Genomic DNA, 20,175 nt, shown 5'->3' with positions numbered 1-20,175 from the left:
AAAACAAAAATAAAATGCTGGACATGGTGGCTCACGCCTGTAAACCTGTAATCCTAGCACTTTGAGAGACTGAGGTAGGAGGATCACTTGAGGCCAGGTAGTTCAAGACCAGCCTGGGCGACACAGTGGGACCCTCCTCACTCCAAAAAATAATAATAATAACAATGGAAAATTTAAAAAGAAAAGAAGAAGTCTTTGGGTTTGAGTTATGCTGGCTCTGGGGCGGAGGACCCCCTTACCTGGATCTCAGGTGGTACAGGTGAACGTTGGTGAGTTAAATAATCCACTTTAGGGAAAGCTGGCTTGGAAAAGCCATAGCAGTATGAAAGATTAGTTTTCTTGTGTGGCAATCTCCACTTGTTACAAATACATTTCTGCTGAAATTACCAGCCCGTTTACTTGGGGCCCGGATCGATGTAATGAGCATCTTGTGTTCGCGTGTGTGAATGCATCCAAGAAATCACTTCTCAGAGAAATGAAGCAAAGTTTTCCTGTGCCAGTGGCAAATTACTTTGCATTTTCATTAGTTCCAAAAAGGCTCACAGAATCATATCAGCACCTTGGATATAAACCAGAGAGGGACTAAGACTAAAAAATGACTTCTGCCACTGGGTGCAGTGGCTCACGCCTGTAATCCCACCACTTTAGTAAACTGAGATGGGAGGATTATTTGAGCCCAGGAATTCAAGAGCAGCCTGGGCAACATGGCGAGACCTCATCTCTACAAAAAATTTTTTAAATTACCCAGGTATGGGTAGTGTGCCTGTAATCACAACTATTTGGGAGGCTGAAAAGGAAGGATCACTTGAGCCCAGGAGTTTTGAGGCTGCAGTGAGTTGTCACGGTGCCACTGCACTCTAGCCTGGGCAACAGAGTGAGACCCTGACTTTAAGAAAAAAAAGTTTCTGCCACCAAAGAGGATATTTAGACACATGAAGGCTTCTATTTCTGCATGTCCACCTGGTGCCAGACTAGAGACTGGTTGTTGTCTCTGGCCCTTTCGACATGAGTGTTAAATCGCCAGCCTACGTGTGACATAAATGTTAAAATGCATTAATTTTGATAGCTTTCTGCCGCCTAACACTGGTTCATTTATTTATAAGCTAGCCAGCATTGAGGACATGACTCAACTCTGACCACGGTTTTGTTTTTCTATGCAGTTTAAATTCTGGGCATGGGACCCAGAGGAGGAGCGCAAGCGACAGGAAAAATGGCAACAGGAGCAGGAACGTTTGCTCCAGGTAGGACTGATTCTGCTGCTTTTTTTTTGAGACGATGTTCTCTTAATTGCATTAAGAAGATCTTTAGCACAGGCAATGGGTGAAAACAGAATTTTCTCAGAAGTCAGTGAGTCCAAGTCAGTTCATGTTTGTGTCCATGCAACAGAGGGCCCCAGAATCTCATTCTTCCTGCCAGAGGCTACAGTGATGAACATGGGAGGAAACGGTTCATGTTAACACTTTAAAAAGCCTTCAAATATTGGTTCAGGGCAACTGTCACCTCCTTTGTTGGCAATTTCTGGTCCAAGTAGCAGCGGGAGTGAATTGTCCAAAAGTAACTTGCTAACATGTATGGGAACTAAAATGTGGGCCTCAGTCTAGTTTTTTAAGTGGAAATGTTTGCTCCATCTTTGAGTAAAGGTTGCCAATGATCGAATCTAGAAAAATTCTGGTAGTAAATGTATCATCGTCCTACTTCATGCCAGTTTTATGGATGAGCAGGACTTGGAAAGGCAACCTGGAAACCTAAGAAAAAAAACCCATGTTGAGAGCTTGAGGTATGCCAGGAACTTGTGGTTAGTGCTCGAGGTGTCTTATCTCATTCAACCCTCATGCAACAATTCCAAGGATGTCATATGAGCCTTTGTTTAAAATTATAGACTCAAAGACTCCCAGAAGTTCAATGAATTGCCCAAGGTTCCACTGCTAACAGGTTGTTGAGCCCAGATTCAAATTTGAGTCTAGATGACTTTAAAACTCAGGCTCTTTCCACGAACTCCCAGTAGTACTGATTTTACCCAAGAAATTGTAAAGAAAAATAATGTTAAAGTGCATTAATTTTGATAACATTCTGCTGCTATGTAGAAAACTGTGCTGAACTCAAGTTTATTTTACTTGCCTTTTATTTTTCTTTTTTGGTTCTAATCCTTTTGAGTTTATTCCTAGGAGTGGGTTGGAGGGTAGTTTAGATAGTAGCAGTAGTAGTAAACTATAGTGTGACTTTAGCTCTACCAGTTAAGTTTAGAACTTTGGGCCAGGTACGGTGTCACACCTGTAATCCCAGCTCTTGGGGAGGCTGATGCGAGAAAAGATTGCTTGAGCCCAGGAATTCGAGACCAGCCTGGGCAACTTAGTGAGACTCCATCTCTATTTTAAAAAATCAAATCAAAAAATTAGCCAGGTGTCGTGGCATGCACCTATAATCCTAGCTACTTAGAGGCTGAAGCAGAAGGATCGCCTGAGCTCAGGAGGTGAAGGCTGCAGTAAGCAGTGATCATGTCACTACACTCCAGCCTGGGTGACAGAATATTTAGAACTTTGAAATGTGCAGAGGGTTAAGATTTCAGAACCAAAATATTAGTAGGAACCCGATTCATCAAAGTCCCAGGGCCATCGGGACTTTAGGTCCACTGGAGACCTCAGAGCAGCCCTGACCATCTATTGTCCTCTTGAAAATCAAGTGCACACTTCCCAGCTAAAACAGTCAAGAGTCAGAAATTCTACAGGGCACAGGGGACAGGCGAATGTGACCCCACTCTGTCTAGTACACACCCAAGGTATAGGTATAGGTACTGCTTCTGTCTTGCCCAGTTGTTACCTGGTGTGGCATCTTAGGTTGTGGGTCAAGGTGTTTTTGGGGGGAGGAAAGGCACGTGTGTGTGTGTGTGTGTGTGTGTGTGTGTGTGTGTGTGTGTGTAAGTGTAAGATGAACGGCATCTTTCAAGTCCTGTATCCTCAGTCCATCCTCTTGGTGAGGGCAGCAGATAATGTGAGCTCTTGAAACCAATAAACCTAAGAAGAAGCTCGGCTTGTTTTCCAGCTTTCATGTAGATTTAAGATCTGTTTCCTCTATTCTGAAAAGCCCCGAAGTCCCTCTCTAAAACTTTATAATATTTGGTATTGCTAACAAATTTTTACCTGGAGAGAAAAAGCCTGCCATGCATGGGTTGGCCAACAATGATTTTGCCCAAGGTCAGTTTAGAACCCCAGACTCCAGACAATTCCAGCAAAGTCCTTTCGCTACTAAGATGGAGACATGACAGGCGATACCTGGAGGAAACCTCAGTGTCTTCCCCTGAAGACAGAAGCACAGACTTGCTTCTGCCCCAAAGAGAGAGTTGAAATAATCAGCCGAGCATCTGTGAGTGTGTGCCCCACACACCAATGGTTTCTTTGTCTCTGTCCCATTCGGATGCCCTTTCCAAGGCATCGGGCGGGGTGGGGGGCGGTTCTCAATTTAAGCATTAATTTCAATCTCCATTTATTTATTTCTTCCAGTTGGCTGTCAGGAACTTCAGTCACATTTCAGACCCCATTTTTGTTCAGAATATTTTATGTTTTACCCCCCAGAAGTGGTGACTAGTGTTGCACTGTTTCTGAAAACAAGAATGGCGGCTCTGACACTGAAGCACTCTAATGGGCTGTTTAAAAACTGCTCTTAATTCAGACGTTATTTAAAGCTGGGAAGACTCCATTTGGGCAGTAGGGTCACAAACAAAGGGTCATTCAGCCACTCAGCTAATTATCATCTTGTCCAGATTGGACCTTTCTGTATTGTCTGTCTTGCAAACCTTCAAGGTTTCTGTCTTTTATTAAATTCTTGTGGCAAAACTCATCTCTGGAGGGTCCAGTAAGAGCAAACTATTAGTTCAGCCTACTTCGGACAAAACCCAAAGGAGAAAGATTTTAGAGACTTTCCATCTTTTTTCTTTCTATGAGCAAATTTCTACTCTTAGATCTAAAGACCAATTTTATAAAACACAACCAGCAGGAAATACTATTCACTGGTGGATTTTTATGTTCCTAAAATGTTTGAGCACCCCAAAATTGCATTCTCCTTTTATTGTGTGAATCGATCAGATTTGGCATGTTACAATAGGAAGATAATCTTGCAACATATTGTATGTGGTGGTTTCGAGGGGAAGAAAATTCCCGATGATGTTTGCAGTGGTCAGTTCAGAACAATCTGTGGACATTCCGTGACAGGAGAGATACCAGAAGGAACAGGACAAGCTGAAAGAAGAGTGGGAAAAAGCCCAAAAGGAGGTGGAAGAGGAAGAACGCAGATACTATGAAGAGGTAGGAAATTCTGAGAAGGAATCGGACCTCGTGGTCTCGGTTCCTCAAAATCTGTCCACACCGTCTGTGTCTGCGGCATGTATGCACGTGACTGTGTCTGACTGTTTACTCTTTGCAGGATCCCGCTGTTCTCTTTAAAACGGTTGCATCCTAGAGGTGCTGAAAGACCACAGTCCCCACCCCCACTAAATACAGTTTGTGGTTAGGGTGTGTTGAGTCACGGTCAAGGGAGCTGACAGCTACATCTGTGTCTAGTCAGTGAGGCGGATTCTTGATGTATCGTAGAAGATGACATAAATGAATCAGTGTCTCTACTTGTGTGTTTGCTTGTTTGTTGTTTTTGTGATAGTGAATTCATCTTACGTGGATCATTTTGGTATTGAGGCTGAATGAATGTCTCCTTATTAATGCATTTACTCTGCAATAGGACTAAGGAGATTTGGAGGGAAAGAGAATTTTGGTTTGGTTCATTTTGTTTTTTCAAATGAACAAGTCAGAACACATCAGAGAAGTTAAAGGGGGTTGCATCTTAACGTATACTGCCTAAATTTGTTCATGATTAACACTGTTGTGAATTTTATCTTCAACAGTAACTTTTATGCATAATCAGATCCCTAATAGCATTTCTAATTAGGCTTCTTGCATCACACCAACTAATTAACTTGCAGGGACTTTTTTTTTTCTAAATTAAATGCTAATTTCTAAATCATTGCCCATGGAGAGTGATATAGGATTTGCATGCTTTTTGGAAAATAAGACTTTTTTCTTATTCCTTGCTTGTTTGCACATGTTCTGATTTCTTTTCTAAAGTTCCTTAATGAAATTTCTCTCTGACAAAGAAGATTTTTTATTTTCTCCCATTTGATTGATTTCTGTCCCTCCCCCTTAGGAGCGTAAGATAATTGAGGACACTGTGGTTCCATTGACACTTTCTTCAAGTTCTGCAGACCAGCTGTCCACATCTTCCTCCGTGACTGAAGCCAGTGGGACAATGGTAAGACCACATATGAAAAGCAATTTGTGAAATTAACAAACCTAAATTGAAGTACAAAACAACACAGTCAAGTTTTCTCACCAAACTCAATTGTTTCAACCAGGACTGGCTATTCCCCCCACCTCCCCGCTCCCCATCCCTGCCGTTGGACCCCATTGTTCTGTCACAGCCTCAGCCAGACCCTGGAGTCATTTGCTGAGAAGCAGTAAAGTCACTATCCCTGCCAGATCTGCCCCAACAGGCTGGCAGCCAAAGTCCCTCCACATCTGCCTGGCAAGATCTCAGTTAGTGAAGTCATGTGCTGGCATGTCCGTCTCACTGCCCAGTTCCCAGATCATTCATTCATTCATTCAATAGACATTTATTCCTCTCTTCTACACCGTACATTCCATTGCATTGCTTAGTAGCGGCAGAATGTTCTCCACCAGCCTCCATGAAGGTTGCTTCTGACCCCAAAAATTCCACAAGAAATTTACCTGTGAATTCCAGGACTGGAGACAGCCTGGAAAGGCTGTTCTACCTCCACCTCCCCCAAATTAGGCCCTGGAGATACCGGACAGAAGCCATGCCAAGACCCAGATATTCCAAAATCTGCAAATCCTTAAATAACACATGGATGCTAGAGTACTATTTGTCTTGAAACGAGCAGTCCTGTGACTTTTATTTTAAAGGGGGATTTTCTAACCAGTCCTCAATTGTGATAATTTTTTTGAGAGAGATTCAGTTAATACATTTATTCCAAATCATTGGAAGGCAGATGTCATTCAGTTAATTTGGACAACTGTCCTTTAGATTGTAGGCAACATGATTGGAAAATGCTTCAGATATCCCATAGTTAGAGAGCAGTGTGGTAGGGTGTGTTTAAAATGTTTATTTAAGATGATTCTCGTTTTTCTCCTTAGAGTAAAATGGAGTTGGAAAACTGTCAAGATGAAAAACAAGAGAGAAGACAGAAGAAATCATTCCAGGGGGATGACGATGACTTATTGCTAAAGACCAGGGACAGTGACCCACTGGAGGAGAAGGGCAGGTATGGGCCCATCCCTGGCTGTCTGTGCAAATTTACAAAGCTGGGCTGTGCTCATTCAGTCCCAGAAAAGGTACCCATTGCTAATGCAAATTATATTCAGCTTTGCAATGATCGTTCCAGTAATACATTACATATTGCTTGAGCATATTATAATAGCTCTGAAGTCAGTGTCCTTGTGCTCTGGAATATAAATGGCCTTATTTTCAAGTAGGCGAAACTTTTTTTTAAGCAAGGGGAGACTTTATCAATCACCCAGACTATGTTGTCAATTCAAGACCCCAAACCTAAATATTACCCACTGGAAATGGTGACCGTGTCTGGAGTGCCAGAGGTTGAAATGAGGCCCTGGGGTCTCACCACTGTGATTTCACTGTGGACTTGAACTTGGCTGTTACAATCCCCTAAGCTGTGAGAAGTTACATTTACTCTGGTGATAATATAAAGGATAACCAACTAGCCGATTGGTGGTGGGTAATCACCTGACCCAGTCATGGGTTCTAGTATGTTCCATAGGAGATGGGAAGAGCCCATCTGGCGACCCCTGGGTCACACAAAGTCAGTTCAGATGGGAGCAGTCTCTGGTGTGGCTATGAGCTATTGTGGGTTTATTGATGTCACCCACGCCTAACCTAGAAGGTATCTGCAGAAGCCCAGGAGGCTGGCAGCACCCTGCCACCAGCATGTTCTTCATGACACTGATGTTTGCCTTTGGGGCTCTGAGAAACCAGATGGGAGTTGGCAAGAGTGCATGCATGGGTACACACAGCATCCCCAAAGGGATCCCGAGGGCACAAAGAATGATGAAGTATCATTCTCAAAGACTGGCCAGTTTGAAAGGTTGTCTGTGAGCTGAGCTATCCTGGTAGGTTTTGTTCTGAAGATTCTCCTGTGCTTGTCAGCTATAAGACTGGATGAATTGTAAACTATGGGAGCTTGGGACTTATGTCCCAAAACTGCAGGCCAGGCATGGTTACTTGCATCTGTAATTCCAGCACTTTGGGAAGCCGAAGTAGAAGAATCACTTGAGCCCAGGAGTTTGAGACCAGCCTGGGCAACATAGTGAGACCTCAACTCTATAAAAAAAGCAAAAAATTGGCCTGCGGGATGGTGTGTACCTGTAGTCTCAGCTACTCAGGAGGCTGAGGCAGGAGGGTCACCTGACCCTAGGATTTCGAGGCTGCACTAAGTTGTAATTATGCCATGTACTTCAGCCTGGGTGACAGAGTGAGGCCCCCAACTCAAAAAAAAAAGAAAAAAAAGAAACATTGGATGAGCACATCTGTGGCCAGTTAACACTGTTTAAGGGACTTTCTAATTTTAGGCAATGAAAACTTCTAGTTGGGAAGATTTGAATGATGCTGATAAGCATTTTAGTGACTTTTGGCTAGTTCTCCAAATTTTCCCTGTTGCCACCAGAAACTTTCCTTCTATCTCCTCCATCTCCCCTTTCCTTGCACACAGAAGTCACTGGAAGGCCAGTGAATGACCATGGACTGCAAAGGTTCCACGTGGCCCAAATGATTCCTACAATACTTCTCTCTGGTGAAAGTCTGGGAGTTTCCAGTTAGCTCTGGCATTCCTTGAAACGATTAGAATGAAAATCTCTGTGGAAGAGAAAGACATCAGAAATGAGAGTTCGTTGTCCTTGCTTAATGGATGGTTAATAAAAATGTATAGTGCTTTATTATCTTAAATCCATCTCAAATCCAGTTTAAAATAAAAGGAATAAATAAACACTGAGTCCCATCTCTTTTTTTGCAGTGTAGTTGGTACTTCCATGCCCTTGGGAATAGGAATAGTAAGTTCAATCCAGTTGCCTTTGTCACTGTTCTGAAGTATATTTCTTTATTTTAACAGCCTAACTCAAGGGACCATGGCTCATTCTGAGAATCCTGTATCAAAAGGGATCCCTCAGGACCCTCAGCTGGATGCAGAGACGGGGACCCCACACAGTGGGATGAACCCACAGCTAGCTCAGGGTAAGAATGGAGAAGACCGCCATTTAAATTGTTTAAATTGTCATAAAACCCCACAGCACCTAGACAGATATGATCTCAATCGGCTGTGAGCGTCTCTCTAAGGTCCCTGGACTTCCAGCTCATGTTAAGTATTTAGTAAAATTATGAAATCCCTGGGGACCCAGGGAGACCTGGGCAGATATTAGCCCTTTTTAAAAATGTAACTTTACAGTTACGGTTTATAGACCTTCAGATGTAGTACATTTGGAGACTTCCTCAAATTTCACAATTCCTTGGCCAGATGTGCTGGCTCATATCTGTAATCCCAGCACTTTGGAAGGCTGAGACAAGAGGATTACTTCAGACCACAAGTTCGAGACCAGCCTAGGCAACATAGCAAGACCTTGTCTCTACTAAAAAAATAAAAAAATTAAAAAAAAATTAGCCAAGCATGGTGGTGTGCACCTGTAATCTCAGCTTCTCAGGAAGCTGAGGTAGGAGGATCACTTGAGCCCAGAAGTTGGAGGCTGAGGTGAACTGTGATTGTGCCACTGCTCTCCAGCCTAGGTGACAGAGTGAGACCCCAACTCAAAAAAAAAATTCCCAGTGAATATAATTTTCACATAAATACTTATGGACAAGCAGAATCCACAAAGCCAGGTTGAGGACACTGGAAGGTTGGGAAGGTTCCGTCAGCTCCACTTGCCAGTTCACCTCTATTCCCACCTGTGTTTCTCATGCTCCACACTCACTATGACAAAAATGAAATGTAGTCTTCACAAAAATGGTCAGAGTCACCATGACAGGATCATTCCTAGAAAATGGGCATTTCAAATGTTGACTTATATAAAGAAGAGAGATGAGTTAGGAGGATGCAAGGGTAAGCATGATAAATACATTTACAGCCACAGCAAATATGGCTGAGCAATAAACGTTTTTTAATGACTGAATTAATGAGTTTGACTTTGTGCTTTTGGTCATATTGTGTCTGCATATATTTACATGGGTGTATAATATATAAGCATAGATTTGTGTGCACTCCCATACAGAGGTGTTCTGCAAGCTGAAAGCCATTCAGCTGCTCCGTGGATTTAAACCACAGCACAGTTGATATAATCTGTGTGTCAGAGAAATTATGTTTCAGCTGGGCGTGGTGGTTCACGCCTGTAATCCTAGCACTCTGGGAGGCCGAGGTGGGAGGATTGCTTGAGCCCAGGAGTTGAGACCAGCCTGGGCAACATAGCAAGACCTCATCTCTTCAAAAAAAAAATCAAAAGAATCAGTCGGGTGTGGAGGCACACACTGGTAGTTCCAGCCACTTGGGAGGCTGAGGTAGAAGGATCACCTGAGTCCAGGAGGTCAAGGCTGCTGTGAACCATGATTGTGCCACTGCACTCCAGCTTGTGCAACACAGTGAGCCTCTGACTCGAAAAAGAAAAAAAAATTAATTGCATCCACCCAAATTTTCTTTATTTAATGTGTAAGAAGACAGAATTTTTTACGTGGTGTTATCATTACATGGAAAATCAGCGAGGCAAAAGAGCTTGGTTCCCAACCTCCTCTATGCTAGAATGAATCTACCAGTGCGTGCCCAGAATCTGCAGGACGTCACTGCAGGCATCACTACCACCGCAAAGACAAGCGGGTTATGAGGCACTGGGGTGACTTTGTTGAGCACAGAACTTGTGCTTTGCTTGGCCTCAGATTCATCCCAGAATCAGCAAGTATCAAGCTGGCCAGTGCACACTTTGGAAGAGGTGAAGCCCAAGACCCTCCCGCTGGATAAAAGCATCAACCATCAGATGGAGTCTCCTAGCGAAAGGCGGAAGTAAGTAACTGATCAGGATGCCCATGGGGTTCCTTAAAAAAAAAAAAAATATTGATTCTCCTAAAAAGGGAAAAAGTGTGAAATGGCAGGATGTCAGCAGCACTTTTGTGCTTTCTCACCATTTTGTCTCATTGACAGAGTAACAAATGTTTATTAAAGTTGGGGTAGTCTTCTTGGCAAATAAACACTTACTCTGGATGTATAGATTTGCAATTAGCAAAGTTGTGTTTTTGTCTGGGTGTGGTGGCTCATGCCTGTAATCCCAGCACTTTTGGAGGCTGAGATAGGAGTATTGCTCAAACCCAGGAGTTCAAGATCAAAATGAACAACTTGGTGAGACCCTGTTTCTACAAAAAAAAAAAAAAAAAAATCCAAAGACTAGCTGGGTGTGGTGGCATGCACCTGTAGTTTCAGCTACTTGGGAGGCTGAGGCAGAAGAATCACCCGAGTTCAGGAGGTTAAGGCTGCAGTGAGCTGTGATTGTGCCATTGCACGCCAGCCTGGGCAACAGGGTGAGACACCAACTAAAAAAATAAACGAAAAAGTTCTGTTTTTAGCCCACAAATGTAAAAATTGGGGGGAGGGGGAAATTGCAGGCTTGTTGTATTTGTAAAACTTTAGTGAGTTAAATTGCCTCAAAACCTATGGACAAATGTTCTTTAAGGAAAACAATTGTTTTTCTCTCATGGTTAAGTTCCATTAAGGGAGCTGCCCCAGGCTATATTCTAATTTTGTAAGAATGTATTCTTTACAGTAATAGTAGATTCTATCATTTTTGAACCATTTCAGTGTAACAGGCACTATGCTGAAGAGCTTACCTCTGCTTCTCTTCTCTTTATATGATAACTCACTGAACCCTCCCAGTAATTTCATGAGGCTCTTCCCATTTTACAGAAGAGGAAATGGAGGCTTGTGGAAGTTCAATAACTTGCCCAGTGTGTTTGACTGGTTAAGAGATAGAGGAATTCAGCATGAACCTTCAGTTTCACAGAAAGAGCACACTTGAACCAGAGGTTCCTATGATTACAGTTTTTTAAAACATAACATTCATCATACTGTAACCAGACACTCTTCCTGGAGCCAGACCACCTCCATTCAAATTTTGACTCTGCCACTTGCCTGCACAGGACAAACGACTTAGGCAGATTACTTAATTTTCCTCTGCCTCAGTTTCCTTATCTATATAAATGGGAATAACAGTAGTACCCATCTCACAGGATTTTGTGCCTGGGTAGTAGTAAATGCTGTGTGGTGTAGGTGATGATGATAGTGATGATAGTGACGTGTTTTATAAGAAAAAAATACTCACGTTTTGCCTTGTTTTTCTTTGCCTGACTTTTTCCTCAATATAGTGTTGGCATCATTTTCTTTTTTTCTCTAATAACTATCCAGTTTCATTTCACAGTGTCTGTATGATACTAAGAATCAACAGAAGTTAAAAATCACATTGAAGTAATCATTGTTGTTATTGATCATTGCAGTGTTATAACCTTTTTTTTCTTTTTTTAAGCATTGGTACTCACACTTAAGGGAATTACATGAAAATGTGATACTTTGGAGATGAATTTCTGCCTAAGGAGGGATGTTTGGGTGGGCTAGAGGCTCAGGGAGCTGTGCTAAAAGCAGTTAGAACCAGATAGACTCACACTGTGGTCACTTTTGTGCTGGTATTTTTCTTTCCCCCTGTTCTTTTTCTGTGTTCTTCGCCTTTCTTTACAAGTGAAATTCACTTTTAAAAGCAAGAACCCAGGCCGGGTGTGTTGGCTCATGCTTATAATCCCAGTACTTTGGGAGGCCAAGGTGGGAGGCTCGCTTGAGTACAGGAGTTCTAGATAAGCCTGGGCAATGTAGTAAGATGTTGTCTCCACACAAAAAATTAAAAATGACCTGGGCATTGTGGCACGCATCTGCAGTCTAGCTATTCAGGAAGCTGAGGCTGGAGAATCAATTGAGCCCAGGAAATCGAAGCTGCAGTGAGCCGTGATTATGCCACTACTCCAGCCTGGGCAACAGAGCGAGACCCTGTCTCTAAAATAAAGAACTCAGAACTGACAGTTTAACCATGGGCAATAATTTGGGTAGCTTCTGGCTGGAGGCCATTCGGATTTGTCGATGCCCATGATGTAGCAGTTTTTAAATGTTTTGAACATCATCATTATGTATCCATAATGAATTTGTTGATAAAGGTGGAAACCACCTCACTGAAAATACCTTCTTTAAGGTTTGCCTTTTATTTCTGGGCTCTCCTTAAGAGTGTTACCCTGTATCCCTCCCACCGAGGCCATAATTTTTATGTGGAGCTTAGTATACAGAAGCAGTTTGGTGAACAATATTAAAATCAACTCAGCATTTTTAGCTGAAGAATTTCACTAAAAATAAAAATAAGAAGATGATTCTGTCTTTTCTGTTCAACAATGCCAGCATGCCAAACTGATTTTGATTTTATGTAGCCAATGCATGTACAATCCTCTTTAGACATTGCTACTATTTTTGTTCTTAAAAAACAAAACAAACAAACAAACAAAAAAACCACTAGGAGACTTTGTGGTCTTCAATTTAGCTGTCAAAGAAGTTTTCTTTCTTATCTAAAATGCCTTTTCTTGGCTGTGTGCACTGGCTCACACCTGTAATCCCAGCACTTTGGGAGGTCACTTGAGCCCCAGGAGTTCAAGACCAGTCTGGGCAACATAGCAAGACCTCATCTCTATTAAAAAATAAAAATAAAAATAGTTGGGTGTGGTGGCATGTGTCTGCAGTCCCAGCTACTCAGGAGGCTGAGGCGGGAGGATCACCTGAACCCAGGAGATCGAGGCTGCGGTGAGCTGTGATCACGCCACTGCACACGAACCCTGGGTGATAGACCCCAACTCAAAAAATAAAATAAAATAAGATAAAATGTCTTTGATTTTCTTTTTTTGGGGGGGGAGGTGGAGTCTCACTCTGTCGCCCAGACTGGAGTGCAGTGGCCGCTCCCGGCCACTGCAGCCTCGACCTGCTGGGCTCCAGCGATCCTTCCGCCTCAGCCTTCCAAGTCCTTTCGTATGGAGTCAGCCTCTCTGTACTTGTTGTAATTTTTGGCTCTTTGTCATGTTACAGGAAGAGCCCCCGAGAGAACTTCCGGGCCGGGCCCTTGTCCCCCTGTTCTCCCACCCCTCCTGGCCAGTCACCCAGCAGGTATAGGAGGTCAGCCGGCCCTTTCGGGGCTGCTCTGGTTTGACTCGAGCTCAAGAGACAATCGTTTCCCCTGAGCTTGCCAAATGGTCTTGGGGATCCATTCATCCACATCCCTTCCCGCACACACACACAGGCAGGAAGAAAAGGAACATTCACCATTTATCAGCCGCAATAGAAAAAGTCAAGCGTGTGGCTTTGGCACGGCTGTGGCCATGGGGCTTTAATTGCATTGTGTGGAACCTGCAATCTAATAAGAAAATCCACCAGACAAGGGCCAGGCTTCCAGACCGGCGCCTTTCTCTCTAAGACGGCTTGTCCTTCCAGGCAGGATCCGCTGATGGCTCTTACAGAGAACCAGGCGGAGGCTGAGAAACACAGCCTCATCCTTCTCTTTCAACCCACTCTTGCTCTCAAACGATTGCATCTGGACACTAATTGGGCCTCATGATATTCTTAAAAGCTGCTTGAGCTTCCATTCGCTGGGGAGATAAATGACTGAGTGCTGAGAGGTTCCCTTTGATGTAGAAATTTCATTTAGCTCCTGAATAAGAGGGAAGCCCTAACTGAGGGTTTGATTAGGGCAACACTTCATCTCTGCTGCTGTCTTCCTTTCTGTTTCTTCTGTCACTCTGTCCCCTGGCTTTCAAGTGATATTGCATATGTTTAATTGCTTTGTGCGATTCCAAGAGCTTCTCACACAGGAGGCATCATTGCAGTGGAATCTTAGAACTAGGAAAACCGCCTTCAGAGGACAGCGACCTGGTTTCAGATGGGTTGCTGAATGTGTCCTCTCCCCTGGGGTCGGTCTGCTGGTTTGGTTCTAGTCCATTGGTGGGTGCTTTACTGGGAGCTGCAGGGGCACAGAGATGGGTAGATGCATTCCTGCCCTCCAGGGGCTTGCAGTATAGAGAGAAGGCACATGCCAGACTGTAGATTCACAGCATGCCTGCACTGAAAGAGGTGATGAGATCATCCAGTCCAATCCTTTCCTATTAAAGGTGAAAAGGAAACCCAAACTGAGTCTGTTACGCCAGGTCACAGAATTTGGTGACAGAGCAGAGTAGATCCCATCTCTCGGGCCCTCTGCTTAGTACTTGTTCTGCTGTATCACAACTGACTCTGTTTTTAAGCAAAATCATTTTTTTCTTAAATAAAAAGAAATGCCTAAGTGGACCAACGAGCCAATTATGGAAAATCTTCAAGTGACAGTGAAACCTTAGCAAAGCTAAACATGGTCATCGTTTTAGGACTTAGGAAAATGAATGATAAATATATTGACTCACTTCAAGACATTTGGATGGATGACAACACAAACTTCTTGGAACAAATAACTCACACACACACACACACGCGCGCACGACAGGTTCACTGCCACAAAGGAGGCCTCTCACATTTAGTCTAGTGGTTGGTTCCAATTTATATCTCATGCTTCATTGGTGACTCATTGTCTGTTCAGTAATTCTCATTCCATTCATGACATAAGCATCTTGAAAATCTGTGTCCTGCATGTTACATGTAAAAGGTCACATGCTTGTGTGTGAGACCAAGTGCTCTAAGCTGAAGTTTTTGTTATTGCATCTATTTTTAAACCCAGGTCTATCAGTGGGAAGAAGCTTTGCTCTTCCTGTGGGCTTCCTCTGGGCAAAGGAGCTGCCATGATCATCGAAACCCTCAATCTCTATTTCCACATTCAGTGTTTTAGGGTACGTATTCCTTGTTCTTCTCTCTAAGTCCAGTTTCGTGATGACTTCTGACTTTGTTCTGTGCTGTGAATACCTCCGAGAACCCCTGAAGGCCTTTGCTTGGGAGGGCTGTGTAGATGGGTGGGTGGATTTCATCCTCAGGATGAAGCTCTCCCATCACAAATCCCTCTGGGGTGTCAGATTAGAAGAAGCAAAACAGATGTGTGCAATTTGCCATTCTTGCTGTTGAAGAACATATGCTCTAGCAGACAGCTGAAAATGGGACACTGAGGAGAAGAATGACGCTTCTAAATCTTTTAGGGCTATGTGGATCTATTTGGAATGTAGTATCTTTGCTCCTTCTTAAACTCTTGTGATTTAACGTCAAAGGGTTTTACTCTTTGACCTAATGGAACATTTCCCATCTGTTAAAGGGCTATAGCTAGTTGTAAAATTGTAGACCTCGGAATGAATAGCCCAAGAGAATCGCTTGGGCCCAGAAACTTGAGACGTGCCTAGACAATGTAGCAAGACTTTGTGTCTGCAAAAAAAAAAAAAAAAAAAAAAGTTAAAAAATTAGTTGAGCATGGTGGTGTGTGCCTATAGTCCCAGCAAAGGAGTCATGATGATCAAGACTCTCAATCTCTATTTCCACCTCCTACTTGGGAGGCTGAGGTGGAAGGATCCACTGAGGGGGAGGTTGAAGCTGTGGTGAGCTGTGATCATGCCGCTGTACTCCAGTCCAGGTGGGAGTGAGACCCCATCATAGATGGATAGATAGATAATAGGAGATGATAGATAGATAATAGGAGATGATAGATAGATGATAGAAAATAGATAATAGGTGATAGATAATGCATAGATGATAGATAATAGGTGATAGAAGATAGATAGATAGATAGATAGATAGATAGATAGATAGATAGATAGATAGATAGATATGACAGACTTTGGAGTCACTCTAATACTACTAACCAGTTTCACAACCACGGGACAAGTCCACAAACCTCTCTGAACCTGTGTCCTCTATAAAATGCAAGTAACTAAGATAAAACACTCCAAGCATGCTTACTTGTGCTGCACATTAATACTGGTGTAGTGTCTAACACGTGATAGACACTCCCCAAGTGCTGAGATTGTTACCCATGTCAACAGTAACTAAGCACTACAAGGAAACCACTCCTTACCCCTCTGATAACACTTGTGCTTTCTGCCCGTAGTGTGGAATTTGTAAAGGACAGCTTGGAGATGCAGTGAGTGGGACGGATGTTAGGATTCGAAATGGTCTTCTAAACTGTAACGACTGCTACATGCGATCCAGAAGTAAGTACTGAGGAGAAGGCCCCAGGTAAGGGCCGCAGTCTACAAGCCTTTCTTGGGACCCAGCTGAGGAATGCAAATGTCTGCCCCCACTGGTTGACACCCCTACCCTGAGAGAAGGGTTTCTTAACATCTTGGTAAAAGAAATGATAGTGAAATAACCCTTCATTTGCACCACTTGTTTCCTGGTGAAAGTTTCTGTTACTGAAATGCGGAGAAATTCTTCTTCTCCATCAGCATAACAGCAGGTAAAAACTGTGGACCACATTTAGATATCACCTGAGCTTACCGAGATTTTGGTGGGGTAGAAAGAAGATATGGGGTCTGTGAAACATGATTTATTTTTTCAGGCATGTTTTTAGAAGACCAGCACAATTTGGAGGGTGATTAAATGTGAAGCATGACTCTCCTCTGTTAATCAAACCAAGCACCAACCCCTCAGTGTCTACATACCCCACATTCAGGGGTTTCATTGCATAGTATGGTGTGTTCCCAACTGAAATGAAAGTTCCTTGAGTGACAAAAATGATGGGTTTTGCCGGGCGTGGTGGCTCAAGCCTGTAATCCTAATACTTTGGGAGGCCGAGGTTGACAGATTGCTGGAGTCCAGGAGTTTGAGACCAGCAACATAGCGAGACCTTGTCTCTATAAAAATTAAAAAATTAACTGGACGTGGTGGTTCACACCTGTAGTTCCAGCTACTTGAGAGGCTGAGGTGGAAGAATCACCTGAGCACAGGAGGTAGAGACTGTAGTGAGCCATGACCGTCATGATCATGTCACTGCGCTCTAGCCTGGGTAACAGAGTGAGATCCCGGCTCAAGAAAAAAAAGTGGATGGGTTTGACTTCTCTGTGAATTCTCCCCCCCTCCCCGCCACGTCCCCACGTACCTTAGTACTAATCAGAGCGCGACAAGCAGTTGCTGCCTTGAGCAACCTTGAGCTTTCTGCCCTCCAGGTTATATCCGGGTATCCTGATGCAGAAGGTTCATTCTAGTTTCGGGGCACCAGAGGGTGCTGTTGGCTCACTGCTGTTTATAAAGTCTGAAACTAACCAGTGGCTTGTCTCAGAATCTTTCCTCGGTCTCCATCACAGGTGTAGTTCTCTGGGGGGTAACCTAGACAGCAAAACACCTTCTAATGCAAATTCATCCATTAAAAACTCGTTTTAAAAAATTGAAGTAAAAAGATGAAGTTTGAAATTCAAGAATATAGTTGATTATTTATTTCTCAAAGTAAGAATAGGAGCCTTTTTATAATCAAATATAATAATAAAATTAATAATACATAGATCTCAAATCTGCAAGACTGAAGACATTAAGAATAAAAATTGAAATTAATTTGTTTTATAGTTATAGATTTGGTAAATACAGAGAAATATAGGTCTATTCGTAAAATTATGACTCAGGCACAATGACTGGTGCCTGTAATCCCAGCACTTTGGGAGACAGGTTGGGAGAATGACTTGAAGCCAGAAGCTCCAGACCAGCCTGGGTGATGTAGCAAGACCCTGTCTCTACAAAATATACAAAAATTAGCTGGGCATAGTAGCACATGTCTGTAACCCCAGCTACTCAGGAGGCTGAGGTGGGAGGATCGCTTGAGCTTGGGAGTTTGAGGCTGCAGTAAGCTGTGATTGCATCACTACGCTCCAGCCTGGGTGATAGAGCAAGACCCTGTCTCTTAGAAAAAAATCCCAGAACTGACAGCCTAATCACAGGCAGGGCTCATGGACAACCATTCTTTTAGCTTCTGACTGAATACCATTAGGATTTGTTGATGCTGGCTGACTCTTAAAACATGTAAAAATAAATTAAAATTATGAAAGTAATTATGAAAGTAAGTAATTACGAAAGTAAGAATTAAATCAAACCTAGGTGGTTTAGAACTCTGATAAAAGTTTGAATTGAGGTCAAAATAGTTTCAGTTTAGAGCTGTTGCCATCAAACTGAGCTATTTATAACATGTTTTATATATATGCATGCGTGTATATTAATTTTATTATATGATTTATTTTATATATATTAAAATATAGAATAAATAGCATACTATATAGCTTGGGTTATGTATACATACTTATACAAATACATATTTGTATGTAATATATAATAATTATATACCTAGCCCTTAAGCTGGATATTTGTTTGTTTGTTTTGCTTTTATACTCTAGAAAGGAAAACTAAACCCATTTCAGGTTTCAAGGTGATTTTTTGGTCATCTATAAATTACACTTTTTTTACACCAGACTGTAAATTACAAAACCAGCAGGGGGCGCTGTTAGGCTTGAGAAAGATTGAAAAGTGCTGTCAATTTGAATTTATTTCATTTTTTTTGGTTTGTTTTTTTTTTGAGTTGGAGTCTCACTCCATCGCCCAGACTGGAGTGCAGTGGCCGCTCCCGGCCACCGCAGCCTCGACCCGCTGGGCTCCGGCGATCCTTCCGCCTCAGCCTTCCAAGTAGCCGGAACTACAGGCGCGCGCTACCACGCCCGGCTGATTTTTTGTTGATTTATTGTAGAGATGAGGTCTCTCTAAGTTGCCCAGACGGGTCTGGAACCCGCGGGCTCAGGCAATTCACTCACCTCGGCCTCCCAAAGCACTGGGATTACAGGCGCTCGCAAGATGACACCTGAGCCGGAATCTGGACCCACCTCTAGCTGACAGTGACCTGTTTTCATCCAGAGTTTTTTTTTTTTTTCATTGAAAAGCTGGGTGATTCATTGTCATGTCTTTTGGAAATTAGCTTTTTCAATCTAGGCCAGGAATGTTTCTCTTAGGTATACAAAGATAATGGTCATTAACTGCTTTTAATTTCAAATCTAAAGACAAGAGCCATGAAGTTCCTGCAGCAAGATGAAAAATAAGGAATTGATTTGGAGGAGGGCTACAGATATGACTTTTTCTCTGATTGTTTGTTTGAGGCAGAGTCTCACTCTGTTGCCCAGGCTGGCCTCAAACTCCTAGGCTTAGATGATCCTCCCGTCTCAGCCTTCTGAGTAACTGGAACTACAGGCATGAGCCACCACCCCCAGCCTTATTTTAAATGCAATATTTTACAAGATTTTGTTTAAAGAATACTAAGAAATAAAAAGAAAAAAAGGAAAATATTATCTCTCTGCCTAGATACCTATATAGACATTCAAAGAATAAATAAATATAAGTTATAAATGGTATAAAGTTAGAAAAACTGTTCAGAAAAACACCAAATTAAAAGTGAAAATGTCCTAAGTTAACCATTGTAACCTCTTTCTAACAATTTCTTGGGGGAAGGGGCACAATATATATTTGTATATGTGTACACACACACTTGCATGCATGTACACACAGAGATACTTATGTTTATGATCTGGCCATGTGAATATGTGTTGGTTTTTATTTCAAAAAGGTGGCCAGGCGTGGTGGCTCACGCCTATAATCCTAGCGCTTTGGGAGGCCGAGGGGATTGCCTGAGCCTGCGGGTTCAAGACCAGCCTGAGCAACTTGGTGAGACCTCGTCTACAATTTAAAAAGAAAAAAAGCCGGGCTCGATGACTCAGCCTGTAATCCCATGCCTTTGGGAGGCTGAGGTGAGTGGATTGCCTGAGCCCGCGGGGAGACCTGCCTGGGCAGGCAAGACCTCATCTCTACAATAAATAAAAAAAAATTAGCCGGGCGTGGTAGCGTGCGCCTGTAGTTCCAGCTACTTGGAAGGCTGAGGCGGAAGGATCGCTGGAGCCCAGCAGGTCGAGGCTGCGGTGGCTGGGAGCGGCCACTGCACTCCAGTCTGGGTGACAGTGAGACTCCAACGCAAAAAAAAAAAGAAAAAGAAAAAGAAAGGTGCTAATCATAATCACATAGTCACAGGGTTCTATACTTGGTGTTTGTTGCTGTCATTTCTTTTTTTTTTTTTTTTG

The 20,175-nt window shown here is 42.9% G+C and overlaps 1 protein-coding gene across 8 annotated transcripts in view; it reads left to right on the top strand.

Moving 5' to 3' along the window:
• LIMCH1 (LIM and calponin homology domains 1) overlaps window positions 1-20,175 on the top strand; it is a 245,906-nt gene that overhangs the window by 219,284 nt on the left and 6,447 nt on the right. For 5 of the 8 annotated variants that reach the window (XM_021706459.1, XM_021706456.1, XM_021706457.1 and 2 more), the window contains 8 exons: window positions 1,161-1,241; window positions 4,206-4,298; window positions 5,188-5,292; window positions 6,195-6,322; window positions 8,180-8,301; window positions 9,985-10,108; window positions 14,877-14,985; window positions 16,185-16,287. In XM_021706459.1, the coding sequence (XP_021562134.1) occupies window positions 1,161-1,241; window positions 4,206-4,298; window positions 5,188-5,292; window positions 6,195-6,322; window positions 8,180-8,301; window positions 9,985-10,108; window positions 14,877-14,985; window positions 16,185-16,287 (865 nt within the window). Of the gene's footprint in view, window positions 1-1,160; window positions 1,242-4,205; window positions 4,299-5,187; window positions 5,293-6,194; window positions 6,323-8,179; window positions 8,302-9,984; window positions 10,109-13,204; window positions 13,292-14,876; window positions 14,986-16,184; window positions 16,288-20,175 lie in introns of all 8 variants that reach the window. The other 3 variants (XM_021706454.1, XM_021706453.1, XM_021706452.1) reach the window with 2 other exon arrangements.

The sequence above is a fragment of the Carlito syrichta genome, unplaced genomic scaffold (assembly GCF_000164805.1).
Source record: "Carlito syrichta isolate Samal-C Ts95f unplaced genomic scaffold, Tarsius_syrichta-2.0.1 Scaffold315593, whole genome shotgun sequence".
Lineage (NCBI taxonomy): Eukaryota > Metazoa > Chordata > Mammalia > Primates > Tarsiidae > Carlito > Carlito syrichta.
The sequence above is the reverse complement of the archived record's forward strand: the minus strand, read 5'-3'. Positions and strand labels throughout refer to the sequence as shown.